Consider the following 24,461-nt stretch of genomic DNA (forward strand, 5'->3'; position numbering starts at 1 on the left):
AGCGGTTGAAGAGATTGCGAAGAACATCGATCCTTGAGTCTCTCTGAGTTGAGACGCCTTCATTGACCTTGGACAACCAGTCCCAGACTAGCTTCACAGTTTGCAGAGCACTCACACGGCCATACCATCCTTTGGTCAGATGGCCATAGATGATGTTCTTGGCAGTTGAGTCCAGTTGCGCGAACCTCTTGACATCAGCAGCGGTGACACCTTCACCGACCTTGGGAACGCCTATCTTGACAACATACTAGAGGTCGATGTCAATGGCTTCAAGATGCATACGCATCTTATTCTTCCAATAGGGGTAATCAGTGCCATCGAAGACTAGGCACGCAGCAGAGACCTTGATTATCCTTGTAGTCGACATAGCTAAAACTCCAGGTGATTAAACCGAATCACACAGAAAAAGGTAGCACCTTGCTCTGATACCAATTGAAAGTGCTAGTTATCGACTAGAGGTGGGTGAATAGGAAATTTTTATGAAAGTCTTCAAGACACGAGGTCTTTTGAAGACAAACAAGTAATAGAACCTAAATGATATGCATCAGAAGATGAACTACACTAGACATGCCATAGTCAAGTAAGCAATGTAGAGAAAGCACGAAGACTAATAGCGGCTAGGTAGTGCGGATTGGAATTGAAGACAGTGTGAAGCCAAACAGGTAATAGTCTTCGCACATTGAAGTCAAATAGATCGGACAAACAAGCAATGACTTCACGAAGACAAACTGAAATGTAAAGAAGGTAGAGGATAGAACCAGTAGCTTGGTGAAGACAAGGATTTGGTAGACCAGTTCCAGTTGCTGTGACAACTGTACGTCTGGTTAGGGAGGCTGAGATTGAACTCAGAAGAGTGTGTCTTCACCTTATTCCCCTTGAGCTAAGGACACCCAGTCCTCGCCCACTCACTCTGGTAAGTCTTCAAGGTAGACTTCCAAACCTTCACAGACTCCATTCGCTGGCGATCCATAACGACTCTTGGATCCTCAGAACGTGACGCCTAATCGGCTGGAGGATGCACAATCTTCAAGTGTAACAAGTCTTCATGTCACACGGACAGAAAGACTTCAGTGATGCCTAACACTCTTTGGCTCTGGGTGTTTTGGGCTTTGTCCTCGCAAGGATATCTCTCTCAAAGACTTCGGGGGTGGGTTGCTCTCAAACGACAAAAGTCATGCACTAACTCTGAGCAGCCACCAATTGATGGTGTAGGGGGTGGGTTATTTATAGCCAGGACGCAACCCGACATGATATGTCCGAAATGACCCTGGGTCACTAAGGAACCAACACGTGTTCAACGGTCGGATTTCAAACACACGCGGCAGCTTGGCTTGGGCTACAAGCAAAGCTGACTCATTGAATTGTGGATAAGATTTGCTCTCATTGTCTTCGCTCGAAGACATAGGATTTTGGTTGAGCATCACTTCAGTCATCTGACTTTGTTCACTTGGACCCCACTTAACAGTATGGTGGTTCCTATGAATCAATAAAGAAGAAAAGGAAACTACGAAAGAAACTATGTCTTCGCACTCCATAGTCTTCAAGTGAATGTCTTCACAGGTCATTATTTTCAATGTGAATGTCTTCAGGAACCACCATTGTCTTCAATGTCTTCATACATTTTTAGGGGTAATCTCTGGTAGGTAAACCAAATCAATGAGGGACTACTACCTGTGTCATCCTGCAATTCTCACAAACACATTAGTCCCTCAACCATGTTTGTCGTCAGTACTCCAAAACCAACTAGGGGTGACACTAGATGCACTTACAGTGGTAAACCCCAGAGCCACTAAACGAGGAGTCCCTCCCGCATGCACTGGTGAGCAGCGTAGGATTCACACGGTTGCATGCATACAGTACTAGTAGAGCGGAGTATTAATTAGCTATGAGTAATTGCATTGACGCCTTAAATCATGTCTATTTTGGAAACACACGTAAATCTAACTGTGCCTTCTGAACCGTGACGGAGGGAGTAGTGAAAGAGAGTGCGACGGCCCTCGCTGATAAATGATGTGCCATCCTCGTAGGTGGAGCCCTTGTTGAAGATGTCTTTGTTGACCCACCCGCGCTCGTCGCCACTGCCGGTAGCTGCGGAGGAGAGCAATAGTGCACATAGGTCTCATTGGTTGTGCATTCATCAACAATCAGGGAGTATGGGAAGACGGCGATGGAATGGCGACCAGGCCCGTGTGCCAACGCCCAAAGAGATGGAGCCATGGAGGCTAGGTAGACCGCCATGTTTGCCGGAGGAGCAGAGGAGTATACCAACGGCGGCCCAACCGCGTAGAGAGGAGTACAAGACGAGGCACACCTGCGGCCGTCCAAGAGGAGTGGACTTCATGTCGAGATGGCCTGCGGTCGCCAGATTCTGCTGTAGGGAAAAGTGAATTCTTTTGTTTTGAGCAGGAGATCGGAGTTGTGTGCAGGTAGGGGAAAAGCTGACCTTTTCTTATGGAGCGTTGCTTCCATTAAATAATCTCGTTTTCATTTTTATGTGGGAGATCGAGAGGCGGGATTTTGAAGGCGAGAGGTTGTTCGGCTGACTCTTACGCTTAGGAAGTGAACCATTAGTGTTTAAGAAAAAGAAACTGAACTATTAAGAGAGAGTTTGTTTGGCTCTCACGGTGGGAAACTGAACTATTAATGGGGAACAAAGCTTCTATCCTTGTTAACAAGGTTGTGTGTGGTTCTCCTACTGGATTGATAACCTTGGTTCTTAACTGATGGAAATACTTATCTCTATTGTACTGCTTCATCCTCTCCTCTTCCAGAAAATCCCAACGTAGCACACAAGTAGCATCATCATGCAGCCAGTTACACTTTCTCTCCCTTTCCTCATTGCTCCGACGAACGCGAAGAGGGAGGAGGCTCATTTCCCACTGTCCACCATCGGCGACCAAACCCTGGGTTCCCCTCCGCCTGCCGCCCGGGCGATGGGAGGAGTGGGGAACCTTGGTGCTCCGGTCCTGGCCTTTAGATAGGGCTTGGGTTTGTAGGTCTATCGGCGGCGCTTCGGTGGGTGCAACAACGGAGCAGAGAATGATGTTGCCCTGCTCCAGCTCCACCACATCGATGTTCTCGGCGACGGTGACGAGAGTTCATGCGAGGCGCCTTCCTCCGCTCCTTTGCGGTGGAGGATCTGGAGTTCTCGAGATATGTCGACGCGACGTTGGCGACGACAAATTTGGTTTGTTCGTTCGGTTGCGTTCGTGTCTCAACAGCATCCTCTGTAGTGTCGGTGAGATGCCGATGGGATTTGTACAGGAAATCATGCTGGTGCTCGTTGTCTCTAGCGATGGCGTTGGTGTGAAGGCTCGAAGATCTACGACCAATCCGGGAATGCCGACTCCTTCTACCTTCCTAACCGTGTGCAAAAAAGGCAGCCCGGCTCCGCCGTTGGAGCGGCAGCGCGCCATCGGGGCGTTAGGGAGTGGGAGATGGTCGACTCTTCAAAGACCTAACTGTAATATCTTTGATTTTTAGGTTGTCTTGTAATTCTAGACTTTTGGGTAATAGACTGAGGCTTTTTCGCAAAAAGAAAATGCATGATCCTTAACCCACATTAAAAAGCAAAAGTACATCAGGCTCTCGTACTGAATATCATAGAACACCTTCACTTTCATGCGAGCGGACTCAAGCTGTACCTAAAGCCGCATAGACAAGAATAAATAGAGTCCGGGTAGGAGTTCTCTCTAGTTTGCAAGAAAAGAAAAGAAAAGGCCCAAGACGATTATTTGGAAAAGATCAACATGGCATTATTGGACACTTGAGTTTTATTTTTGAATATAAATATAAGTTAATATTAATTCTCCTTGATTGCATGCGTCTTGATCACACAACGGCACCAAATAACAACTCCAATAAGCCAGACTCTCTTTCTCCCCCTCCCCGACACGCCATATAATTAGGGCATATAATTGGACGGGGAATGTCAAGCTAGCGAATCACAAACCACCGCATGAACGGCCGCCGTCCAGCCTTGCTCCAGATGGTAGTTCCAGAGCACACGACGCCGCCGTCGGCGCCCAAGTCTCAAACAATCCCCGAAATGAATAGCTCCAAATGTCACCGGCCGACGTGCCGACGGCCGGGGGAGGTTCCGGAGGCAGCATACATATATACCTCGACAATTGCTTTGTCATGAATTATTCTAATACTAATCTAATCCAGAGGCGAACGTGTAATCACGTTATACAAACATGTAATCGCAGTAGTACTATACTACAATATTGCCTCAGATTAGAGCCTAATCTCGCAATTAGTTGTAGCACGCGCGAGCGCGACGGGGACATTCCATTCCCCCCGGATCCGGATGGGACACCGCCCCGTGCCCGGCGGGACCTCAGGAATTCGTAGCACGCTTCGTTTGACCGCGCGGCAACAGCAGCCGCCGCGCTGCGCTTCCCCGGCACGACCGCGTCCACCTCCCGCTGGCTGTTTCGCCCAGACCCGCCAGTGAAACGCCGTGGCCTAACTGCCGATTGCCCGCGTCCGCGACGAGTCAAACTCCCCGACGCGTCAGCGTCTTCTCCCCCTCGCTCCCGGCCCATCCCCTCTGGCTACAGACTGTCGAATGGTGCCAAGCTTCCTCCGCCCCTCCCGCTAGGGTTCCGCCTCCGCGCCACGCCGCCATGGAAGCTTCGCCGCCTCCGCTCCTCCCCCTGCTCCTCCTCCTCCTCCTGGCCGCGGCGGCGGGCCCGAACGCGGCCGCCGCGGCGGGGGACGGCTGCAGCCGGGGCTGCGACCTCGCGCTGGGCTCCTACTACGTCGCGTCCAACCAGAACGTCACCTACATCGCCAACCTCTTCGGGTTCTCCGACTACCGAGTGCTCGGCAAGTACAACCCCGGGATCCCCAACCTCGACTTCGTCGCCGCCGGGGACCGCCTCAACGTCCCCTTCCCCTGCCATTGCCTCGCGCCGCCGTCCGCCCCGGCCTCCACCTTCCTCGCCGCCTCTATCCGCTACGACGTCCACACCGGGGACACCTACATCAGCATCGCCGACCAATTCAACAACCTCACCACCCCCGCCTGGCTGCAGGCCACAAACACCTACCCGGCCAACAACATCCCCGACGTCGGCTCCGTCAACGTCACCGTCAACTGCTCATGCGGCGACGCCGGAATCTCCACGCAGTACGGCCTCTTCCTCACATACCCGCTGAGGGACAGAGAGACGCTCGCCTCCGTCGCCGCCAATCATAGCTTCTCGTCGCCGGAGCAGATGGACCTGCTCAGAAAGTATAACCCCGGGATGGACGGTGTCACCGGGAGCGGCATCGTGTATATCCCAGCCAAAGGTCAGGCTTCACAAATCACAACGCCCTTGTAGATTTAGCCGACTCAACTGTGGCGTGCAGTTTCAGTTTAATTGAACTGGGGATTCAATTCAAATAGTGCTGCTACTCCAAGTGAATTGTGGGGATTTCAGTTAAATTTTACTCCCTCCGTTCCCAAATATAAGTCTTTTTAGAGATTCCAACAAGTGACTACATACGGAACAAAATGAGTGAATCTACACTCTAAAATATGTCTATATACATCCGTATGCTGTATATGTTGTAGTCCATTTGAAATGTCTAAAAAGACTTATATTTAGGAACGGAGGGAGTATATTGGTATAGCTGACTGAAATGGATGAGTATTGGGGATAAATTGCTCTAGAGAAGTGCGGTGTGCAGTTTTATGCTCAGTTGTAGAGTGATATTGGTGCTCTGTTCAAAATTCCTTACGAAGTTATAAAATGGGCACCAGAAACCGTTTTGGATTCTCAAGATCGAGCTATATTAATGTTTGTGGGTGTAGAATGAACCGTTTGGACTCTGGTTATGATGCCGACCGCATATATTTCTTCCTTCATGTGCCATTTTTGTTGCAACATATTGATTGCTATTGCTTTGTGTTGCTGATTCTGTGGGGCGGGTCATGCCAATTCTGCATACTAGACGATACCCCATGCGTTGCCACGGAATTGGATATATAGTTTCTAAATATTGTGTAGAATACTAATTAAGTCCTTACATTTAAACTATGTGAGAAATTTCTGCATAAGCAAAAAAAAATCCTTAACATGAGAAGTTGTGCATGTCACATTTAAATGCAATTTGATTAAAAACCCACTTAAAATGCGCTAATGCATGTTGCATAGTATAGGATTCTCATGCGTAGACACAGATGCTAGTGGATCAAGCTAGTAAATCTACGAAAATGCTAAAAATCTGACGTCAGATTTTTAGCATGGCAAGTCGAAGGTGTTTCATGGCAATTTATGTTGGCGTGAGGATCACAAATCTGGTTGGTGAGCACGGCAATTTCTGGCAAAAAAATAAACTGAGGCGGATTTGCCATGCTCGCCAACTAAACTTGCCACCCTCGGTAAACATAATTTGCCGTGAAAAAACTTTCAGTTTGCCATGCCTAAAAATCTGATGTTTACTGGATATTCGGGTCCTAAATCTAACGGCTACAACAATTTTAATGATGTGGAAGCACGCATGTTCAGATAATTAGAAGTAGTGGGGATCACTCTTTTAGTAAGAAAACTGCCTAGTATTTCTGGGGGCCCAAACGATCTTTGCATAATTCGTGAATAGTGCTGCTATTCGAATTGAATTGTGTGGAACTTGGTTCAATTTTAGCTTTGTTTAGCTGACTGAAATGGAGGAGTATTGGGGACTAATTGTCGTACTAGGGAAGTGTGTTATGCAGTTTCGTACTCGGTTGTAGAGTGATACTGGTGCTCTGTTCAAATTTTGTTATGAGGTTTTGGATTGTTAATTGTTCGTAGTTCCAGCTATATTAATGTTTGTGAGTAGCAAATAAACTGTTTGAACTCTGGTTATAGTGCTGACCCCGCATATTTCTTTCTTCATGTGCCATTTTGTTGCCACATATTGATATGGTTTTGTCCATGTTGCTGGTCCTGTGTGTTGTGTCATGCCAATTCTGCATGTATGGTAACTCGGTAAGAAAATTTCCTAAATAATTCCTAGGACCAAATGATCTTTGTGTAACTATTAATTTTGAGAAACAAGTTGAAGCGAAACCCTCAATCCGTTTGATGATACCATGTGGTTACAATGTTGACATTGATGTTTAACTCAATTTGATGCAACAGTTGCCATGAATTGCATAGTTTTGCAGAGGCTGAGTGCGAACACTTTGTTGGTTGTATCATCTTCATGCAAAGTATTGAGTCAATAAAAAATTCCATTATAAAAAAATCAATTACATGTTGCGTAGAATTGATCGCGTGTTCCTGAAATATTTTCCTCTGCTTGTTTGGTTTTCCAGATCCCAATGGAAGCTACCTTCCTCTGGAATCATCAGGGTAAGAGTTGTTATTTTAACTTGTATTTCTATCCACTTGATTTTCTCGTCATGTTATGTTTATTCTCATGCAGTTATGCTGATAAGTATCCTCATCTTGTGCAGTACAGGCAGCCTTTGTCCTTTCGCGAGCTAATTATTGCTTGGCATTAAGGTTTTTTGGAAAGAAAACCGGATGTTGTTGATTCTTGTGAGAGAACTGTGATGTTTATTCATGTTCAACTCTTCACAACAGGGAAAAAAAGTTCAGCAGGAGCAATAGCAGGAGGTGTTGTGGCTGGTGTAGTTGCACTAGTCCTGGCTGTCGTGTTATTCTTGTTTTATAGGCGAAGAAAGGCGAAACAGGACGCTTTGCTTCCATCTTCTGAAGAATCTACCCGTCTAGGTAACAATCAGTTTTGTAGGGATCTCTGACTACTTTTCTGACCCTGGAACTGTCAATTATACTTGTAATTTCTTTTGTAGAAAAGCATTTGCATGTCCTAATTTCACCACTGCAAGTTAATTTATGTCCTTTTTCATCTCAACAATGTTCTGTTACAAAGATACGAGGGGATTTGGGTGGTTTGAAGTAATGCTTGTCTATTGCGTGAGCAATTATATTGATTTTTGTGGACCTGGAAATATTTGGAGTAAATAGAGTGATGTACTATGTTATGATTATGAGTAATAGTTTCAGGGCTATAAGTGTAACCAATGAGCTATGTTAGGGACCTATAAGTGTACTTTTGGAGGACAGAGAAATTTAGAGAACCTCAAATTATGCTTCCATTTTCCCCTTGTTTTGTTCTTCCCTGAACTGAACAGGCCTTGACAAATATTACTACAGAATGTGACTTCTGCTATTTCTGAACTATTATTCTTTTTATTCCAGCCAGTGCAGTATCCATGCAAAAGGTGACACCATCGAGCAGTCAAGCTGACGGAGCTTCACCAGCTGCCGGCATTACAGTTGATAAATCAGTCGAGTTCTCATATGAAGAACTTTTTAATGCTACAGAAGGCTTTAACATAATTCATAAAATTGGACAAGGTGGTTTTGGTGCTGTCTATTATGCTGAGCTTAGAGGCGAGGTTAGTTCATTTTTGTTTCATTTGCATTCCAGAATCCCGCATGCCACAAACATGTACTCCCTCTATAAAGAAATATAAGAGCGTTTAGATCACTAGAGTAGTGATCTAAAGACTCTTATATTTCTTTACGGAGGGAGTACTTAACTAGGGGATTGAACAATGGTGAAATAATATAACTCTGCGCTGGTCCATGAATTGTGATCATGCAGCGTCATGACATGTTCTTCATTTGAAATGACTTGCTTTATTTCTCTTGTGTCCTCCACTGTCCAGAAAGCTGCCATAAAAAAGATGGACATGCAGGCTACTCAAGAGTTCCTTGCTGAGTTAAAAGTTTTGACACATGTTCATCATCTTAATCTGGTTCGTAAATCTTCTTTTTCTGTACCTAAAAATACTGTTTTTTAATAGGACGATGATATAGATTTTCCATGTGGACGATCTCATAATTTCACACTATTCTCTAGTCAGGTTAATTTAACCTCTTCACTGCCGTTTCAATGTTCAATTTCATGCAGGTGCGCTTGATTGGTTATTGCACGGAGAGTTCTTTGTTCCTTGTCTACGAATTTATCGAGAATGGCAACTTAAGCCAGCATTTGCGTGGAACTGGTAATGTTCTGCCTCCCGAAATATTGACTCTGCCTTTTCTGTTCCTTCCGGCAAATTAATCTCTCCGCGCATTTGTGATAGGTTATGAGCCTCTTTCTTGGGTTGAAAGAGTTCAGATTGCACTAGATTCAGCAAGAGGTCTTGAGTACATTCATGAGCATACCGTTCCAGTGTACATACATCGGGACATCAAATCCGCAAACATATTGATAGACAAGAACACCCGTGCAAAGGTAGGAATGATTCAAGGAGAATTCATGTGTTTCATATGTTCTGTCCAGTGTCCACCCTTGATGTAATATTTATGTGTATCTTCCAGGTTGCAGATTTTGGTCTAACAAAACTTACAGAAGTTGGTGGTGGTACATCTTTGCAAACACGTGTTGTTGGTACATTCGGTTACATGCCTCCAGAGTAGGTGTCCTGAACATCTACTTCTTGTTGTGCTAACCGCAAAGTATTCCCTGTTTGCGATGAATGTTGACATTTATGGGAAACGGTGTTTGCAGATATGCCCGATACGGTGATGTTTCTCCTAAAGTCGATGTCTATGCCTTTGGTGTTGTTTTGTACGAACTTATTTCAGCCAAAGATGCCATTGTCCGATCAACTGAATCTGCCAGTGATTCAAAGGGATTGGTTTATCTGGTAATTGTGCTGCTCAGCCAACAAGTTACATTCTGCTCTCGATGCTTCATAAAACTGCTAGGGTACCTGTTTTGTGTGTCATTCTGCTTTGTTACTTCTGGTGACATTAGTTAGTTACAGAAGGTCAGATTAATATGGATGTTTTGTTATCCCACAGTTATGCTTTCGAAGCCACCACGTACAGGCTGGCTTTGGAGTGAAATGCGCCATTAGTCCATTAACTCAAAATGATCGCACACTTTAGGCCAATAGCTCGGAAAGTGATCAATTTAGTCTATAAACTCATTTATTTGATCAAACAAGGCCAAAACCGATTAGGGATTGCCACACTGGCATTGCTTGGACCACTCATAAACTGACTTAATTTTTATAGGGGCTTTTTTGCAAGATTACATCGGTCTGCGTTTAAACTAAACATAGGCGTCAACAGCTCAGGTACAAGCCTGCTAACCAACAGAACTATAAGCTGTTTGTGTAGGCCTTGTTTAGTATTGGTTTTTTATTCTTTCTATTTGTTTGGTCAGTTTCCAAAAAAGATTAACACCACAAGTTGCATTGTGTGGGATTTGTACCCACGCTTGACTAGGGAAAGAGTGCCTGCCGACCAGTAGGATATTTAGTCATTTGTTTGCATTGTGTTACAACAAAGTATATATTCTCTGCTCCTAAGCTTAAATACATACACATGAACAATAAAATCTGAACAGGTAGTACAGTACTCCTAGTAAATAATTTTACAAAAACTGATATTTTCATATACTTTGTTGTAACACAATCCTCACTTATGATTTAAGATCCTACTGGTCAGCAGGCCACCTTTTCCCTAGTCAGGAACTGACTGAGCAAATAGAAAGAATAAGGAGCGATAGTAACCAATGGCTACACAAATACCTTATAATTCTCTTGGTTAGCAGGCCTTATACCTGAGCCCTACGACGTGTGTTTGAGTCATGCATGGCTTATATTTTTTACACATGGCAGTTTCAATATGAACGCGGGTCAATGGAATCTTGCAAAAAAGTCCCCATAAAAGTTTGTCAGTTTATGAACGATCCAAGGAATGCAACAATAGCCATGTGGATGGTTCTTTCTCTCCCGACTTGGTTCTGGCCGTATTTGATCCAATGAACCAGTTTATGGACTGATGAGGAACAATAGATGAGGAACATGAAAATATAGTCATGTCAAATCTGTTTGGCTATTTCTAGATACTTCTGTTGTAGTCTAGTATTTCTTTTCTTTTCTTTATCCTACCTACTGTTTTCTAGAGTCTTCTAGTTGTGAGTAGCTATGAGTAGAATGGTGAACCTTAAATAATGTTTCTAGAGTATTCCAGCTATAAGTAGAAGTATGTGAAGGCTTCCCAAAGCCCTATAAATAGAGGTCCTCACCTCTACTTTGTAACTAGACTATGTACCCCTACCTATAATAGTACTTGTTCTTATCTAAGATCTTGGAGTAGATCTTGTGCCCTAGGAGTTCTGGATTGAACTCTTGCTGCCCTATCCGCCTACATTCGCCTCTAGAGCGATATCTAGCGCAGCATGTTGAAGCTGTTCCTTCAACACTTCTGCTGTACACATTGTAGCAGCAAGGTGGAGTTGCTCACAACCTTTGTGCTGCTTCAGGTGGTATCAGAGCCTCGTTGACCCATAATCGTTCTTGTTGTCCTCTTCGAGAACAAGTTGGAGCAAGCAATGGAGCAATTGGAGAAGAGGATGGATGCTGCTGAACAACAAATCAAAGAGCTGCGTGAAGATCTTAATAGGAGATTTGACCAGCTGGTTGAGATGATAAGAAAGGGTGTCCCCCCTGCTACCAATGAAGGAGATTCATCTAAAGAAGAGGAAGATGTTCATCAAGGAAGAAGGAGAGGTAATCTTGGAGCAAGACCGCCACAACAACATGTTGTTCAACGTGCTTTAAGAAGGCCAATTTATGTTGAAGCTTTTGAAGGTGAAGAATATGATGATGCCCTTGAAGAACCAAATCTCTACGCATATCGGAGAGCACCCAACCCTACATATGCAAGAGATACATACAAGGTGAAAGCTGAGATCCCAAGTTTTAATGGAAATGTTGACATTGAAGGGTGCCTGGATTGGTTATATGAAGTGGAGACTTTCTTTGAGGTCATGGAGGTTTCGGAAGATCGTAGAGTTCCTTTGATCGCATACAAGCTGAAAGGAGGAGCCAGTGCATGGTGGCATCGCGTTCAAGAGGAGCGCAGGCTGAGAGGAGAACTACGTGTTAGAACTTGGCGACAAATGAAAGGCCTCTTGAAAGGGAGATTTTTGCCCGCTGATTATGACCAGATCCTATTTATCCAATTTTAAAATTGTGCTTAAGGAAATAGGACTGTTTCAGATTACACGGAGGAGTTTCTAAGGCTATAAGTGAGGTGCAACCTTGTTGAAACTGAAGAGCAACAAGTTGCAAGGTATATCAATGGTCTCAGTGATGCTATTCAAGATCGATTGATGATGCAACAAATCTGGTCCGTTGATCAAGCACAAGCTCTAGCCTTAAAGGCCGAGAGGTTTGTGAGGATGAGAAAGACAACTAAGGATCCATATCCTCCATATCCTCATACCGAAGGCTCATCTAGGAGCCAACCTAATAGAGTGGAAGAAAAGGCCATTCCACCAAAGACAAAACAGCCCATTCCGAAACAAACTAGAAGCAAGGGTAAGGCAAATGAAGGCCCAAAGTGCTATAAATGTGGTAAAGAGGGACACATATCCAGCGATTGCCCACTAAGGAAATTTGTTAACACGACTATCCATGATGGTGAAAACGACGAGGAAGAATACGAATCTGAAGATGTAGACGGACAAGAGGTTTGTCAAGAAGAAGGCGAAGAGGTGGTATGTGTGATCCAGCGTCTCCTATGTTCCACACCACAACTCGATGACACACAACGGAAGAAAATATTTGAGAGCAAATGCACGGTAAATGGCAAGGTATGCAAACTAGTGATTGATAGTTGCAGCCGCGAGAATCTTATCTCCCAGAAGTTGGTGGACCATTTAAAGCTTGAAACCCATGGTCATCCAAATCCCTACACTATTGGATGGATCAAGAAAGAAGTGAATATGAGGATCACCAAACAATGCAACCTGCCACTTTCTTTGGGTAAGCATTATCGCTCAAATGTGTTGTGTGATGTGGTTGACATGGATGCCAGTCATGTTCTTCTTGGAAGGCCTTGGCAATTTGATGTGGATACTACACACAAGGGCAAGGAAAATTCTTACTCTTTCATTTGGAACAAGAGAAAGATCATTATCTTACCAAACAAAACCGAAAATAATACCTCTAAGGAGGAGGGTTAAACTATGTTAATTATCTCCCATACCTCTCATGAGTTTATGGAAGACTTGAAGGAGGCAGATTTGTGTGCTGCACTTGTTGTAAAGGGAGAAGAGCACCTGACTGTTGAAATTCCATCCAAGGTATGTGGTTTATTGGCAGAATTTCAGAACATACTTGGGGAGCCACATGGCTTGCCACCGATGAGAGGAATTTAACATAGAATTGACTTAATTCCAGGAGCAAGTCTTCCTAATCTTTCACACTATCGAATGAGCCCAAAGGAGCATGATATATTGAAGGAGAAAGTGGAGGAATTGTTGCAAAAGGGGCACATTCGAGAAAGTATTAGCCAATGTGCTGTACCAGCCCTACTCACGCCAAAGAAAGATGGATCTTGGCGCATGTGTATGGGCAGTAGAGCCGTTAACAAGATCACCGTAAGGTATAGATTCCCTATTCCCCGTCTGGATGATATGTTGGATCAGCTTAGTGGAGCAAGAGTGTTCACAAAGCTAGATTTAAGAAGTAGATATCATCAAATCCGTATAAGACCTGGGGATGAATGGAAGACCGCCTTCAAGACAAAGGAAGGGTTGTTTGAATGGCTAGTCATGCCATTTGGACTCTCAAATGCACCAAGTACCTTTATGCACTTAATGAATCAAGTCCTTAGACCCTTTTTATCCCACTTTGTTGTGGTCTATTTCGATGACATCTTGATCTATAGCAAGGATGAGGATGAACACTTTGATCACATTCGGAAGGTGCTAGAAGTACTAAGGGAAAATGAGCTCTACGTCAACTTGAAGAAATGTGTTTTCCTACAAACACAACTTTTTTTCTTAGGATTCGTCATAACATGTGACGGCATTCGTGTTGAGGATTCTAAGGTTGAAGCAATCCGAGAATGGCCAACTCCTAAGACCATTTCTGAGATAAGAAGCTTTCATGTCCTTGCAACTTTTTATAGGCGATTTGTGAAGAATTTCAGCATTATCATGGCACCAATTACCGAGTGTTTGAAGAAAGGAAAGTTCCAATGGACAGAAGCAGCTGAAGCTAGTTTCAATGAGATTAAACAAAAGCTATCACAAGCTCCTGTCTTGGTACTACCTGATTTCAACAAGACTTTTGAGTTGAAGTGTGATGCAAGTGGAGTAGGCATTGGAGCTGTCCTATCTCAAGAAAGGAAGCCCATTGCTTTCTTTAGTGAGAAGTTAAGTGAAGCTAGACAGAAATGGAGTACCTATCAGCAAGAATTATACGCCGTTTTCAGAGCGTTGAAAACTTGGGAAGTCTATTTGCTGCCTGAAGAGTTCATTGTTTATAGCGACCATCAATCCTTGAAGCATTTTAGAAATCAAAAGCATGTTGACCGCATACTAGCAAGATGGGCAGCATATCTGGAGAGGTTTAACTATCTCATCATGCATAAATCTGGAATAACTAACAGAGTGGCCGATGCTTTGAGTCGTCGTGCATGCCTCTTGACTTCTTTTGAAGCTGAACTTTCGGACAGGGATCAAATAAAGAAGTTGTATGAGGGTGACGAAGACTTTGGCCATGTTTGGGTAAAGCACGCAAGGGGCCAACCATTAGGTGATGACTATTTGATGCAAGATGGATATCTCTTCAAAAATGATCGTTTGTGCATTCCAAGAAGTTCTCTACGTGACAAGCTGGTTAGAGAGCTCCATTCAAGTGATCTTAGTGGTCATGTTGGACGGGACAAGACTATCGCTAACCTGGAAGCTCGCTACTTTTGGCCACAACTAAAGGAAGATGCTGGAAAGTTCGTTCAACGGTGCCCCGTATGTCAGACCTGCAAAGGCCAAGTCCAGAATACAGGGTTATACATGCCTTTGCCTATTCCTGTTGCTCCATGGGAGACATTTCTATGGACTTCGTCTTGGGCTTGCCAAGAACAAGATGAGGAAGTGATGCTGTATTTGTGGTCGTGGATAGATTCTCTAAGATGGCTCATTTCATCCCATGCCGCAAGACAACAGATGCTCATCATGTGGCAAACCTATTCTTTCGAGAAGTGGTCAGACTTTATGGAGTTTCAAGGTCTATTGTCTCAGACCGTGATAGCAAGTTTCTTGCTGCATTTTGGCTTACTTTGTGAAAGCAATTCAACACTTAATTGAAATTTTCTAGCACTGCTCATCCACAAACAGATGGACAAACGGAAGTGAACAAGTTTTTGGGTAATCTGATCCGTTGCATTTGTGGAGAAAGAAGGAACAATGGGATTTGGCTTTATCTGTTGCAGAATTCTCCTACAATAAGCATAAATCCACAGGAAGGAGCCCTTTTTCCATGTCTACACTAAAGTTCCATCACATGTGGTGGACCTGGTGAAGCTACCATTAAGGGGAAACTCAAAATCAGCATTGTCCTTTGCTGATAATTACATCGAGTTATTTGAAGAGATTCGCGGTTCTTTGGAAGCACAAAATTAGAAATATAAACAACTTGCTGATTGCAAAAGGAGGCCAAAATCATTTCAAGCCGGTGATAAGGTGATGGTCTACCTCCGAAAAGAGAGGCTGCCTTTAGGTGTTAAAGGGAAACTTAGGCAGCGAAGGTATGGACCCTTCTCTATCGTGAGAAAGATAAATGATAATGTTTATGTGATAGATCTTCCAAGCGATATGGGTATCTCCAACACTTTCAATGTTGTAGACTTGACTCTCTACCATCCAGAAGAAGCGCTCTATGAAGATAACTCGAGGGCTAGTTCCAAACAACCAGGGGAGAATGATGAGGAACAATAGATGAGGAACATGAAAATATAATCATATGTCAAATCTGTTTGGCTACTTCTAGATACTTCTGTTGTGGTCTATATAGTATTTCTTTTCTTTTGTTTATCCTACCTACTGTTTTCTAGAGTCTTCTAGTTGTGAGTAGCTATGAGTAGAATGGTGAACCTTAAATAATGTTTCTAGAGTATTCCAGCTATAAGTAGAAGTATGTGAAGGCTTCCCAAAGCCCTATAAATAGAGGTCCTCACCTCTACTTTGTAATTAGACTATGTATCTCTATCTGTAATAGAACTTGTTGTTCTTATCTAAGATCTTGGAGTAGGTCTTGTGCCCTAGGAGTTCTGGATTGAACTCTTGCTGCCCTATCCGCCTACATTCGTCTCTAGAGCGATATCTAGCGCAGCATGTTGAAGCTGTTCCTTCAACACTTGTGCTGTACACATTGTAGCAGCAAGGTGGAGTTGCCCTTCACAACCTTTGTGCTGCTTCATGGACTAAATTGGTCGCTTCCCGAGTTCTTTTGCAATCACTTTATGTTAATGGACTAAGAGCATCTCTAGCAGACCCCTTAAAACGCACAAGACTGTAAAATAACCGCCGGTTTACAGTTTTAGGCGGAAAAAGCGACCCGAATAGAACCAGTAAACGACTCTGACCTGTATATTTTTGGGTGTGTCTAGGACACATCTAGATGTGCTCTAGTTATTGCACATCTAAGTGAGTGAATCAAACATAAAGAGAAAAAGAAAAAAGAAAAAGAAAATATCCACGCGAATCTCGTTAAGATCAATGACATAGAACTTAGATGTGCGATACTTATGGCACGTCTAGATGTGCTTTAGCAAAACTGTATATTTTTTTAAAGGGCGCGATAAAAAGCTCCTCCCAATCTGCAAAAATACAGTTTTCGCGTCCGCTTCTACGGTGCTCTGTATCGGAAGAAAGCAGTTCGCGAGAGCCCCCAACTGTCACGGAAACATCCGCGTCCGCCGTCCGTGCCGCTCTGGACGCAGGCCGCCCGCCCCGGCTGCCGCCCACACGCGTCTCTCTTGACGGAGGAGCTAGCTAGCTCCTAACTGGATCGATTGGAGCTGGCTACGGCGGAGGAGCTAGCTAGCTAGCTGGCTCCTGGATTGATTGGAGCTCGCTCCTGGATCGATTGGAGCTCGCTACGGCGGAGGAGCTAGCTAGTTAGCTCCTAGCTCCTGGATCGAATGGAGCTGGCTATGGCTGAGGAGCTAGCTCCTGGATCGATTGGAGCTGGCTACCCCGACGGAGGAGCTAGCTCCTGGATTTGGCCGCTTCGTGCGCTCCGTATTTGGCCGTCAGCGGCTCTGTATTTGGCCGCTTTTGTGTGCTGTCCACTGGCTTTGTAGGAGACCGTGGACACGGGCGAGAGGAAGAAGACGTGGGAAAAAAAAAGTGAATATTTGGTTTTACAGTTTAAGTTTGAGGGGTCTGTTTGGCCGCAGCTCAAACCGACCCTTAAAATGCGTTTTTCGCGAACTGAAAGTTTCACGGTTTAAGAGGCCTGCTGTAGATGCTCTAATGGCGCATTTCATTCCTGGCTTTGGGTGCTTGCTGAAATTATTTGCCTTGCTTGTTTGATGACTTTACCATACACTGAAATATGTGTAGTTTGAGGAGGCTCTCAATGCACCGGATCCGAAGGAAGGCCTCAAGAGGCTGATCGATCCAAAGCTAGGAGACGATTACCCCATCGACGCCATTCTCAAGGTTAGAAAAACTTGCTCGGGCACAGCGGTTCCATTGCATATATCTTGCTTTCGTTGCGTGGTTGGATTGGATATATGGCAGCCAGGATAAAACATTTGCTGGCTTGTGGTTGCAGATGACGCACCTGGCGAACGCATGCACACAGGAGGACCCCAAGCTGAGGCCGACAATGAGATCCGTGGTGGTGGCGCTGATGACGCTGTCCTCCACGAGCGAGTTCTGGGATATGAACGCCCTCTACGAAAACCCGGGCTTGGTGAACCTCATGTCCGGCAGATGACCTCCTCCCTCAGTCACATGCCTCCCCTGGCGTTGTACATCGGGGTTCTACAGTCAAATGCGGGACGATAAGGCGGTAGTGACAGCCTGACAGCGTCGATTGTTTTGGCTATATATCTTCGATGTGTAATTTCCCATTGGCCCGTTTCGAAAAAAAAATCACATCGGTATGGATTCTTTTTATTCTCCTTTTATTTATGTCCGAGTTCATATTTTTCTTCTTGGAGACCTTAGCGCCACGTTCATGTGAGTAGTATATGTCAAGTGTAAGTAATATATGTACGTACGTGTTTATTTTGACATGGCAATGGAAATAGCTATAGGCCTTGTAGAGATAAGTCTAGCCCTTGTGTGGCAATAATCTTGGCAGTGGATGCGTGGAGTCTCTTTTCCTCCGTGGGAACCAGGGAAACAGTATAAGAAAGAAATATTGGCAATGCATTAATACTAGCACAGTACTTGATTGCTCCGTTGGCTGCTTGCTCCAGTAGCTTTCTACCGCTAGCTCGTCGGCAATCGGTGGAGACGTTGGACGTGTGATATTGGCGCTACGTGGAGATGTAGTCAGAGATGTACAGTGCTCGTCCCGGGAGCAGATGGCAGATTAGCGTTAGCGGTTTTCCATTTTCTCAAGCGAGTTTAACTTTCTGTTCGACGTTGATGGTTAATCTGAGGATTCAGGATGATTAAACTGCAGGGCCTCAGACCGTTAAAATATCTTACTAGCAGGAATTACACACAAGAAATTGATATGGCCGAGTTGGTCTAAGGCGCCACTGTCAATACACATTGTACCCTTCTTTTTCCTTGGCGCAAGATGAGATTTGCAAATAACAGGCGGCAGCCAGGCTTCCAAACCGTGGTACTGACAGCGCCATGTATGTCGACGGTCCCGAGAGCCCAGTCCCACATGGGCTCAACCTCAACGAGTTCCACACTACGCGTGCACGTTTCGATCAATGGCTGATGCCTTAAATAAGGCTGGTATGTGCTTCCTTCCATTGTCATTCATTAATTTATTATTATTCGTTATTGCGCAGTATGTTTCTGAGCTGTTTATTAGGTATTAGCTTGGTCTTGGTTTATTGGTCCCTTCATATTTTGTGTTAAATTTTTACCATAGATTTAACTAACAAAATGTTAGTGCATGTCGTAAAAAATTATATCGCCAGATTCGTATTTAAACTAGTTTCTAATGATATTATTTGTTGTGACATGCAATAACATTGTTCGTTAATCAAAGGTTAAAGTTTGGCGTAAAAAAAATACAAAGAGAACCCATAAACCAGGACGAGGTGGTACGCTGTATGTACTCCAGCTCCAGTAACGCTCCATATCTCACCTCAACGCTGGCGGTGAGTATTTGCTATCGTGGCCTGCCGTTTCTAGAAGGAATTTCCTTTCTTTGGTACTAGTACTAATGCAAATTTAGCACGACTGTATTTACTCAAAATAGGAAGAAACAATAGATTTGCAAAAAAAGAATCCAAACACTATCCGTCCAGCATGGTGACAGCTTCTAGAAAGAAGAAAGTGTGAACCGGCTCGCCCGCGTTCATAACTTCATCCCCATTCCCTCATCAAAAAGGAAAAAAAAACCATCCCCATACGCAGCGACGCAAGCGCTGCCGTAAGCGCCCGACGCCGCGTGGCCTCGCCCCGCACCCTATAAGTTCCGTTGGCAACCACACCAACCGTACAGACTCCCACAGCCCAGCCGCAGCTCCTCCGCCTCCTCCTGCTCCTCGGCCCCCTTCCGTCCATCCCTCCTGGTACGCGCCGTCCGTCCCTCTGCTTCTAGCTCTGCTCCCGTCTTCCCTTTGGTTCCTGCGCATTCACGGCCCATCCGATCGGCTAGGGTAGCTGCGGCGAAGAATACTCTGGTTTCTCATCTGTTCTGTGGTATCTTTAATTTGCTGAATCAATCAGTCAGTCAATCCACCGGCAGAGAGACCTTTTCGTCTTTAGATATCCTCTTGGCCCAGTCCCGATTATGACTGCGATTCGCCTTTCAAGAAAATGTTTGTGATTCATAAAAAGACTACTGTATTTCGATTTTCTCTTCTTGTCGTCCTTGTAGTATTTTTTGCTGGTTGTTTGCGACACATACATACATGGGTTACTGGTGGTCAAGAGAATCAAGCCTTTCTATGTGGAGATAGATGCTTCTTGTTCAAGTCAAGAATTGGGTCTCGATGCACGTCTCAGTTTTACAGGGGTGCCCTTCTTTTATACTCCCTCCGTTCCGAATTACTCGTCGTGGTTTTAGTTCAAATTTAGAAGGGAGGGAGTACTATTATTTAAAAGAAAATAGAATATCGTTTAGTGGTTGGAAAGGTTCAGAGTTTCTGTTGCCTGACCATATCCGGTTCCCCTTGTTAGTGACGATCTCTATGTGAACAATCAAATCACTCTTGATGCTTACTTGAACACTATATATATATATATAGGTCACCTGTGAAAGCTACTGTCTTCTATATTATCGAATTGACACAGGGGAGATTACCACGAAGCAAGCTGGTGTACGTTCGCTCCTTGTTTATTGGTTGGATTTTGTCTTGTCAAGTTACTCAAGTATTCATGTGGATGCTGTCTTTCTCGACATGCCTAGTAAAACTTTTAGCCAGAGTTGCTTTCTTGCTCTTCAATGGAATAAACCTGACCCGCTTTCACACTCCTCGTACAAGTTACTGAATAGTCAGCTTGCTTCAGTAGTGGCTACTAATGGTTCATGTCATGGCAGGCTTGTCCTTGAATTAATGAATCTGGCAATGAACATAAGTTTATTACACTGTATCAGGTGTTGTTAGCTGAAGTTTGTTATTCATAATTGCTAGTTGCTATAAAAGGGCTCTTCTGAATGGAAGTGGATTAGGAGCACTCGGGTGCTCCACCCCCCTATATTAAAAAATAATTTAATAATTTTAAAAAGGTTAAAAAAATCTTGGATATATTTTTGAACCAAATATGACTAGGTATTGTACTCATATAAAATGTTTGGCCAAGGAATAATTCTCCTTGACTTCAGGGCAAAAAAATATTTTATGACGACAATATAGCATGAATAGTACTTGTATCTAGTGTTTTTTGGGAAATCTTTGACCCCGGATACAATAAAAGTCATTTTCTATTCAAATCTTTTTATACGAGTGCAATACCTGGTCATGTTTGATTCCAGAAAAAGTTCCGGGATTTTTTGACTTTTTTTGAATTACTAAATTATTTTTGAATATAGGGGGGCGTAGCACCCGAGAGCTCCTATGCATTTTCGTCTTCTGAATCAAATATATAACTGAATAGTCAGCTTGCTTCAGAGTATTTTGGTTTGCTTCTTTTTTGCACAATCCTACTTTCTTCTGATAGATGGTCGACTTTTGTAGCTGGTGACAAGATGAAAATGGCTGGCTCTGTTGTGCTGCTCATTTCGCTCCTATCGGCTATTGCTCCCCTACCCTCTGAAGCCCTCAACGTGAGAGGCCATCTTCTTAAATCAAAGACGTTCCGTTCTCCGCCCATCTTACTGGGCCCTGGATCAGTCTCAAACAAGTACCACCATGATGTCGACTTCCCCCGAGGCCACCTTGCAGTCAAGAGCTTTGATGCAGAGGTCGTCGATGAGAATGGCGTCCCTGTCCCGCTCCATGAGACTTACCTGCATCACTGGGTTGCAGAACCATACTATGCTCTGAAGAACAGTCAGAGCCCCGATACGCAGAATCTTCCAAAAGGAATGCTTAAAAGGAATGATGGAGTGTGCAAGACCACACTAGGCCAGTACTTCGGGCTCGGTTCCGAGACTCGCCACACTGCCACATGGGTTCCTGATCCTTATGGAATTGAGATTGGCAATGAAGACAAGGCCCCTGAAGGCTATGAGGAGAAATGGTTGCTCAATATTCATGCCATCGACACAAGGGGCGTGGTCGACAAGTCTAGCTGCACCGAGTGCAAGTGCGACTTTTACAATGTCACAATTGATGAGTATGGGCGCACAATCTCAAAGAACTACACTGGTGGGCTATTTTGCTGCTATGATCAGACCCAGTGTCGGGTCAAAGAAGGGTTCAATGGCGAGGTGCGGAAGTTGTTCTTGCAGTACACCGTGACGTGGCTCGACTGGACTGATGCGGTGGTGCCTGTCAAGATTTACATATTTGACGTTACGGATACCGCTATGCTCGATGGTACTCCTGGACATTCTTGCAAGGTATGCAAATACTACTTCCCAGTTGCCACAACGGCAACTGTTTCAGATTTTAAAAACTATCCTATTTTTCCAAATACACATTATTTTTTCTTTTTACGGGTATTCAAATACACCATCTTTTTTCCTTTTCCTTTATGAATTAAACCGTTGGCTTACAGGTTGAGTATCAAGTCGAGGAATGCAGCGCAGAAAACCGAGCCAACAATGAGTGCATCCATACTAAGACTGCTAGAGCGGCCTTGCCGCGTGGAGGAGATATCGTGTTCAGTGTTGCGCACCAGCACTCCGGAGGAGTCGGTGCTTCTTTGCATGGCCAGGTAATGGATTAGCACCCTGATCGCTTTACCTATTGTGCTTATGCACTTGTCAGAGTTATTCTGAGGGGAAACACTCAATACTACCTATCTGAAACTTGGAATTAGGATTCCAACTCCAATTCCGTCTGCAACCAAGCAGCTGATATTCACCGAGTTCAATTAATTCCTGAATTCCATGCTCAGTTCTGCTAATCCAAACGGGGCATTACACGGTTTAAATGAGACCTTATATGTTTATAGGATGTCTAAATGGTAACATCACAACATGTTATCTGCAAAGGGAAGCCTAACTTCTGAGGTACATTGGACTTGCTACAGGATGGACGCCTTCTTTGTGAATCGCTTCCAACTTACGGCACAGGGAAGGAGGCAGGAAACGAGGCGAACTACATCGTTGGCATGTCGACGTGCTACCCTAAGCCAGGATCCATCAAGGTCAGTGACGGTGAGGTGCTGACCATCGTCTCCAACTACAGCAGCGTGCGCCAGCACACCGGCGTCATGGGCCTGGTCTACATCCTCGTGGCCGAGCCGCAGGAGCCAGCTCCGGCGCCATCCCTGTGCTTCAGTTTCCCAGTCCCATGTGAGTTTCACTAAAAAGTTTCACTCCTTTTGCGGCCTATCTATTTTTGGAAGAACATACTCTGAAAACTGCAAATGTATAACTAAATTCTTGTTCTCTCTCTTTTGCGCATGAGTAGGGTGCCTACCGGCATGGATGTCTAGCAACATGTGAAGAGTAGATTATCATCTACCCCTAGCTAATGGAGTGCAATGCAAATGGTGAGGACTGGAGAAGCTGAAACAATCGCCGTGGATCAATCGTCATAGTTATACGATGGATGTGTTTTTGTCATACTAGTATTACTAGCTAATATACAGAAGCAGTCACCAGTCAGTGAGCAATGTCATTTCGATGGACCATCAGTTTCTGATGCTTTGTATTCCCTCCGTCCGGAATTACTTGTCTCGAAAATGGATATATCTAGAATTAAAATAGGTCTAGATATATCCATTTCTGCGACAAGTAATTCCGAACGGAGGGAGTAATTAGTTATTATCAGTAGTAGCAGTGTATGAAGCTGAGTTGTATGAGTTGATCACCACCGAAAGAAAAACTTAGTGTCCATATTATTGGGTATGAAGGTTTTAGGGTGGGATACTCGCTGGACGCCAAGGTTGTCGCCGTGTTAGACGTTGTGGTACAGTAGAAGGGTTATGGGGAAAGAGATTGGAGAATTAAAGTGGTAGAAGAGAGCATAGGTAGGAACTTGATATTTTATTGTTTGCTTCCCGGCAAGGTTGATATATCCTACCCGCAAAAAAAAAAGGTTGATTATCCTTAGCACAGTAACTCAACACACCTCGAATACTTCTAAACTAGGTTGGGTCCATTTAAGAGAGAACTGGACTTTACCCATGAACAACAGACTCTTCTACTAAAACACATATACTCCGGACTTCTAGACTAAACTAGGCCCGCTCTAATTAGGCGTTACTAGCAAAAAGGCTTGTGCATTACAATGGAAGAAATTTTTTTCATAATCTTCAATGGTCATGACTACATTTTGCTGCATCACCGAGATACACTATCAATTTCAATTTTGTGAAATCATGAAAAAAATAAACTCATGCGCATATCTGAAATCGCGAACATTTTTAAATCTGTGAACATTTTTACAAATTTTCAAACATTTTCTAAAATCAAGAACATTTTTTGAATCATGAACGCTTTATACGATTTCCAAACTTTTTTAAAAAATACTGCACATTTTGAAAACAATTTTCTTGTATCGACGAACATTTCTAGAATCGACGAATATTTTTTTTGGAAATTGGTGGGGCAAATGAACATTTTCTTGATCTAGCAAAAACGGCCAATGCGTTGCAACACGAGAAAAAAAAAATCTCTAATGACCATGACTAAATTTTTCTGCATCACTGAGATACCCTATCGCTCTCATTTTCGTGAAATCATGAAAAACTTTTGAAAATAATGAACATTTTTTTAAACTCGTGAGCATATTTGAAATTGTGAACATCTTTCAAATTCATGAACATTTCTATAGATTTTCAAGCATTTTCTAAAATCATGAATATTTTATACCATTTGCAAACTTTTTAAAATTGTGAGCTTTTAATAAAATGTTTTTCTTGAATAGATGAACATT

The 24,461-nt window shown here is 43.9% G+C and overlaps 2 protein-coding genes and 1 long non-coding RNA gene across 4 annotated transcripts; all 3 read left to right on the forward strand.

The window, feature by feature from the left end:
* Positions 1-4,373: 4,373 nt before the first annotated feature.
* LOC125521730 (chitin elicitor receptor kinase 1) lies at positions 4,374-18,104 on the forward strand. Its single transcript, XM_087531386.1, has 11 exons — positions 4,374-5,301; positions 7,295-7,330; positions 7,563-7,715; positions 8,205-8,404; positions 8,678-8,767; positions 8,923-9,016; positions 9,098-9,249; positions 9,336-9,430; positions 9,526-9,664; positions 17,389-17,487; positions 17,603-18,104. The coding sequence occupies exons 1-11, from the start codon at positions 4,632-4,634 to the stop codon at positions 17,765-17,767; spliced, it is 1,893 nt and encodes a 630-aa protein (XP_087387512.1). The 5' UTR covers positions 4,374-4,631; the 3' UTR covers positions 17,768-18,104.
* LOC147959312 (uncharacterized) lies at positions 11,312-16,071 on the forward strand. The gene is made up of 2 exons (XR_015609628.1): positions 11,312-13,119; positions 13,217-16,071. It is a non-coding gene; the product is annotated as an uncharacterized LOC147959312 (long non-coding RNA).
* Positions 18,105-19,359: 1,255 nt separating the features above from the next.
* LOC125521732 (uncharacterized) lies at positions 19,360-23,419 on the forward strand. 2 transcript variants are annotated; one of them, XM_048686796.2, is made up of 6 exons: positions 19,490-19,538; positions 20,217-20,288; positions 21,147-21,973; positions 22,132-22,290; positions 22,609-22,873; positions 22,992-23,419. In XM_048686796.2, the coding sequence occupies exons 3-6, from the start codon at positions 21,158-21,160 to the stop codon at positions 23,024-23,026; spliced, it is 1,275 nt and encodes a 424-aa protein (XP_048542753.1). In that variant the 5' UTR covers positions 19,490-19,538; positions 20,217-20,288; positions 21,147-21,157; the 3' UTR covers positions 23,027-23,419. The 2 variants fall into 2 exon arrangements, with proteins under 2 accessions (XP_048542752.1, XP_048542753.1); XM_048686795.1 differs by lacking the exon at positions 20,217-20,288 and having other exon boundaries at positions 19,360-19,538.
* Positions 23,420-24,461: the final 1,042 nt, after the last annotated feature.

The sequence above is a fragment of the Triticum urartu genome, chromosome 7A (assembly GCF_056163025.1).
Source record: "Triticum urartu cultivar PI428250 chromosome 7A, HENAU_Tu73, whole genome shotgun sequence".
Lineage (NCBI taxonomy): Eukaryota > Viridiplantae > Streptophyta > Magnoliopsida > Poales > Poaceae > Triticum > Triticum urartu.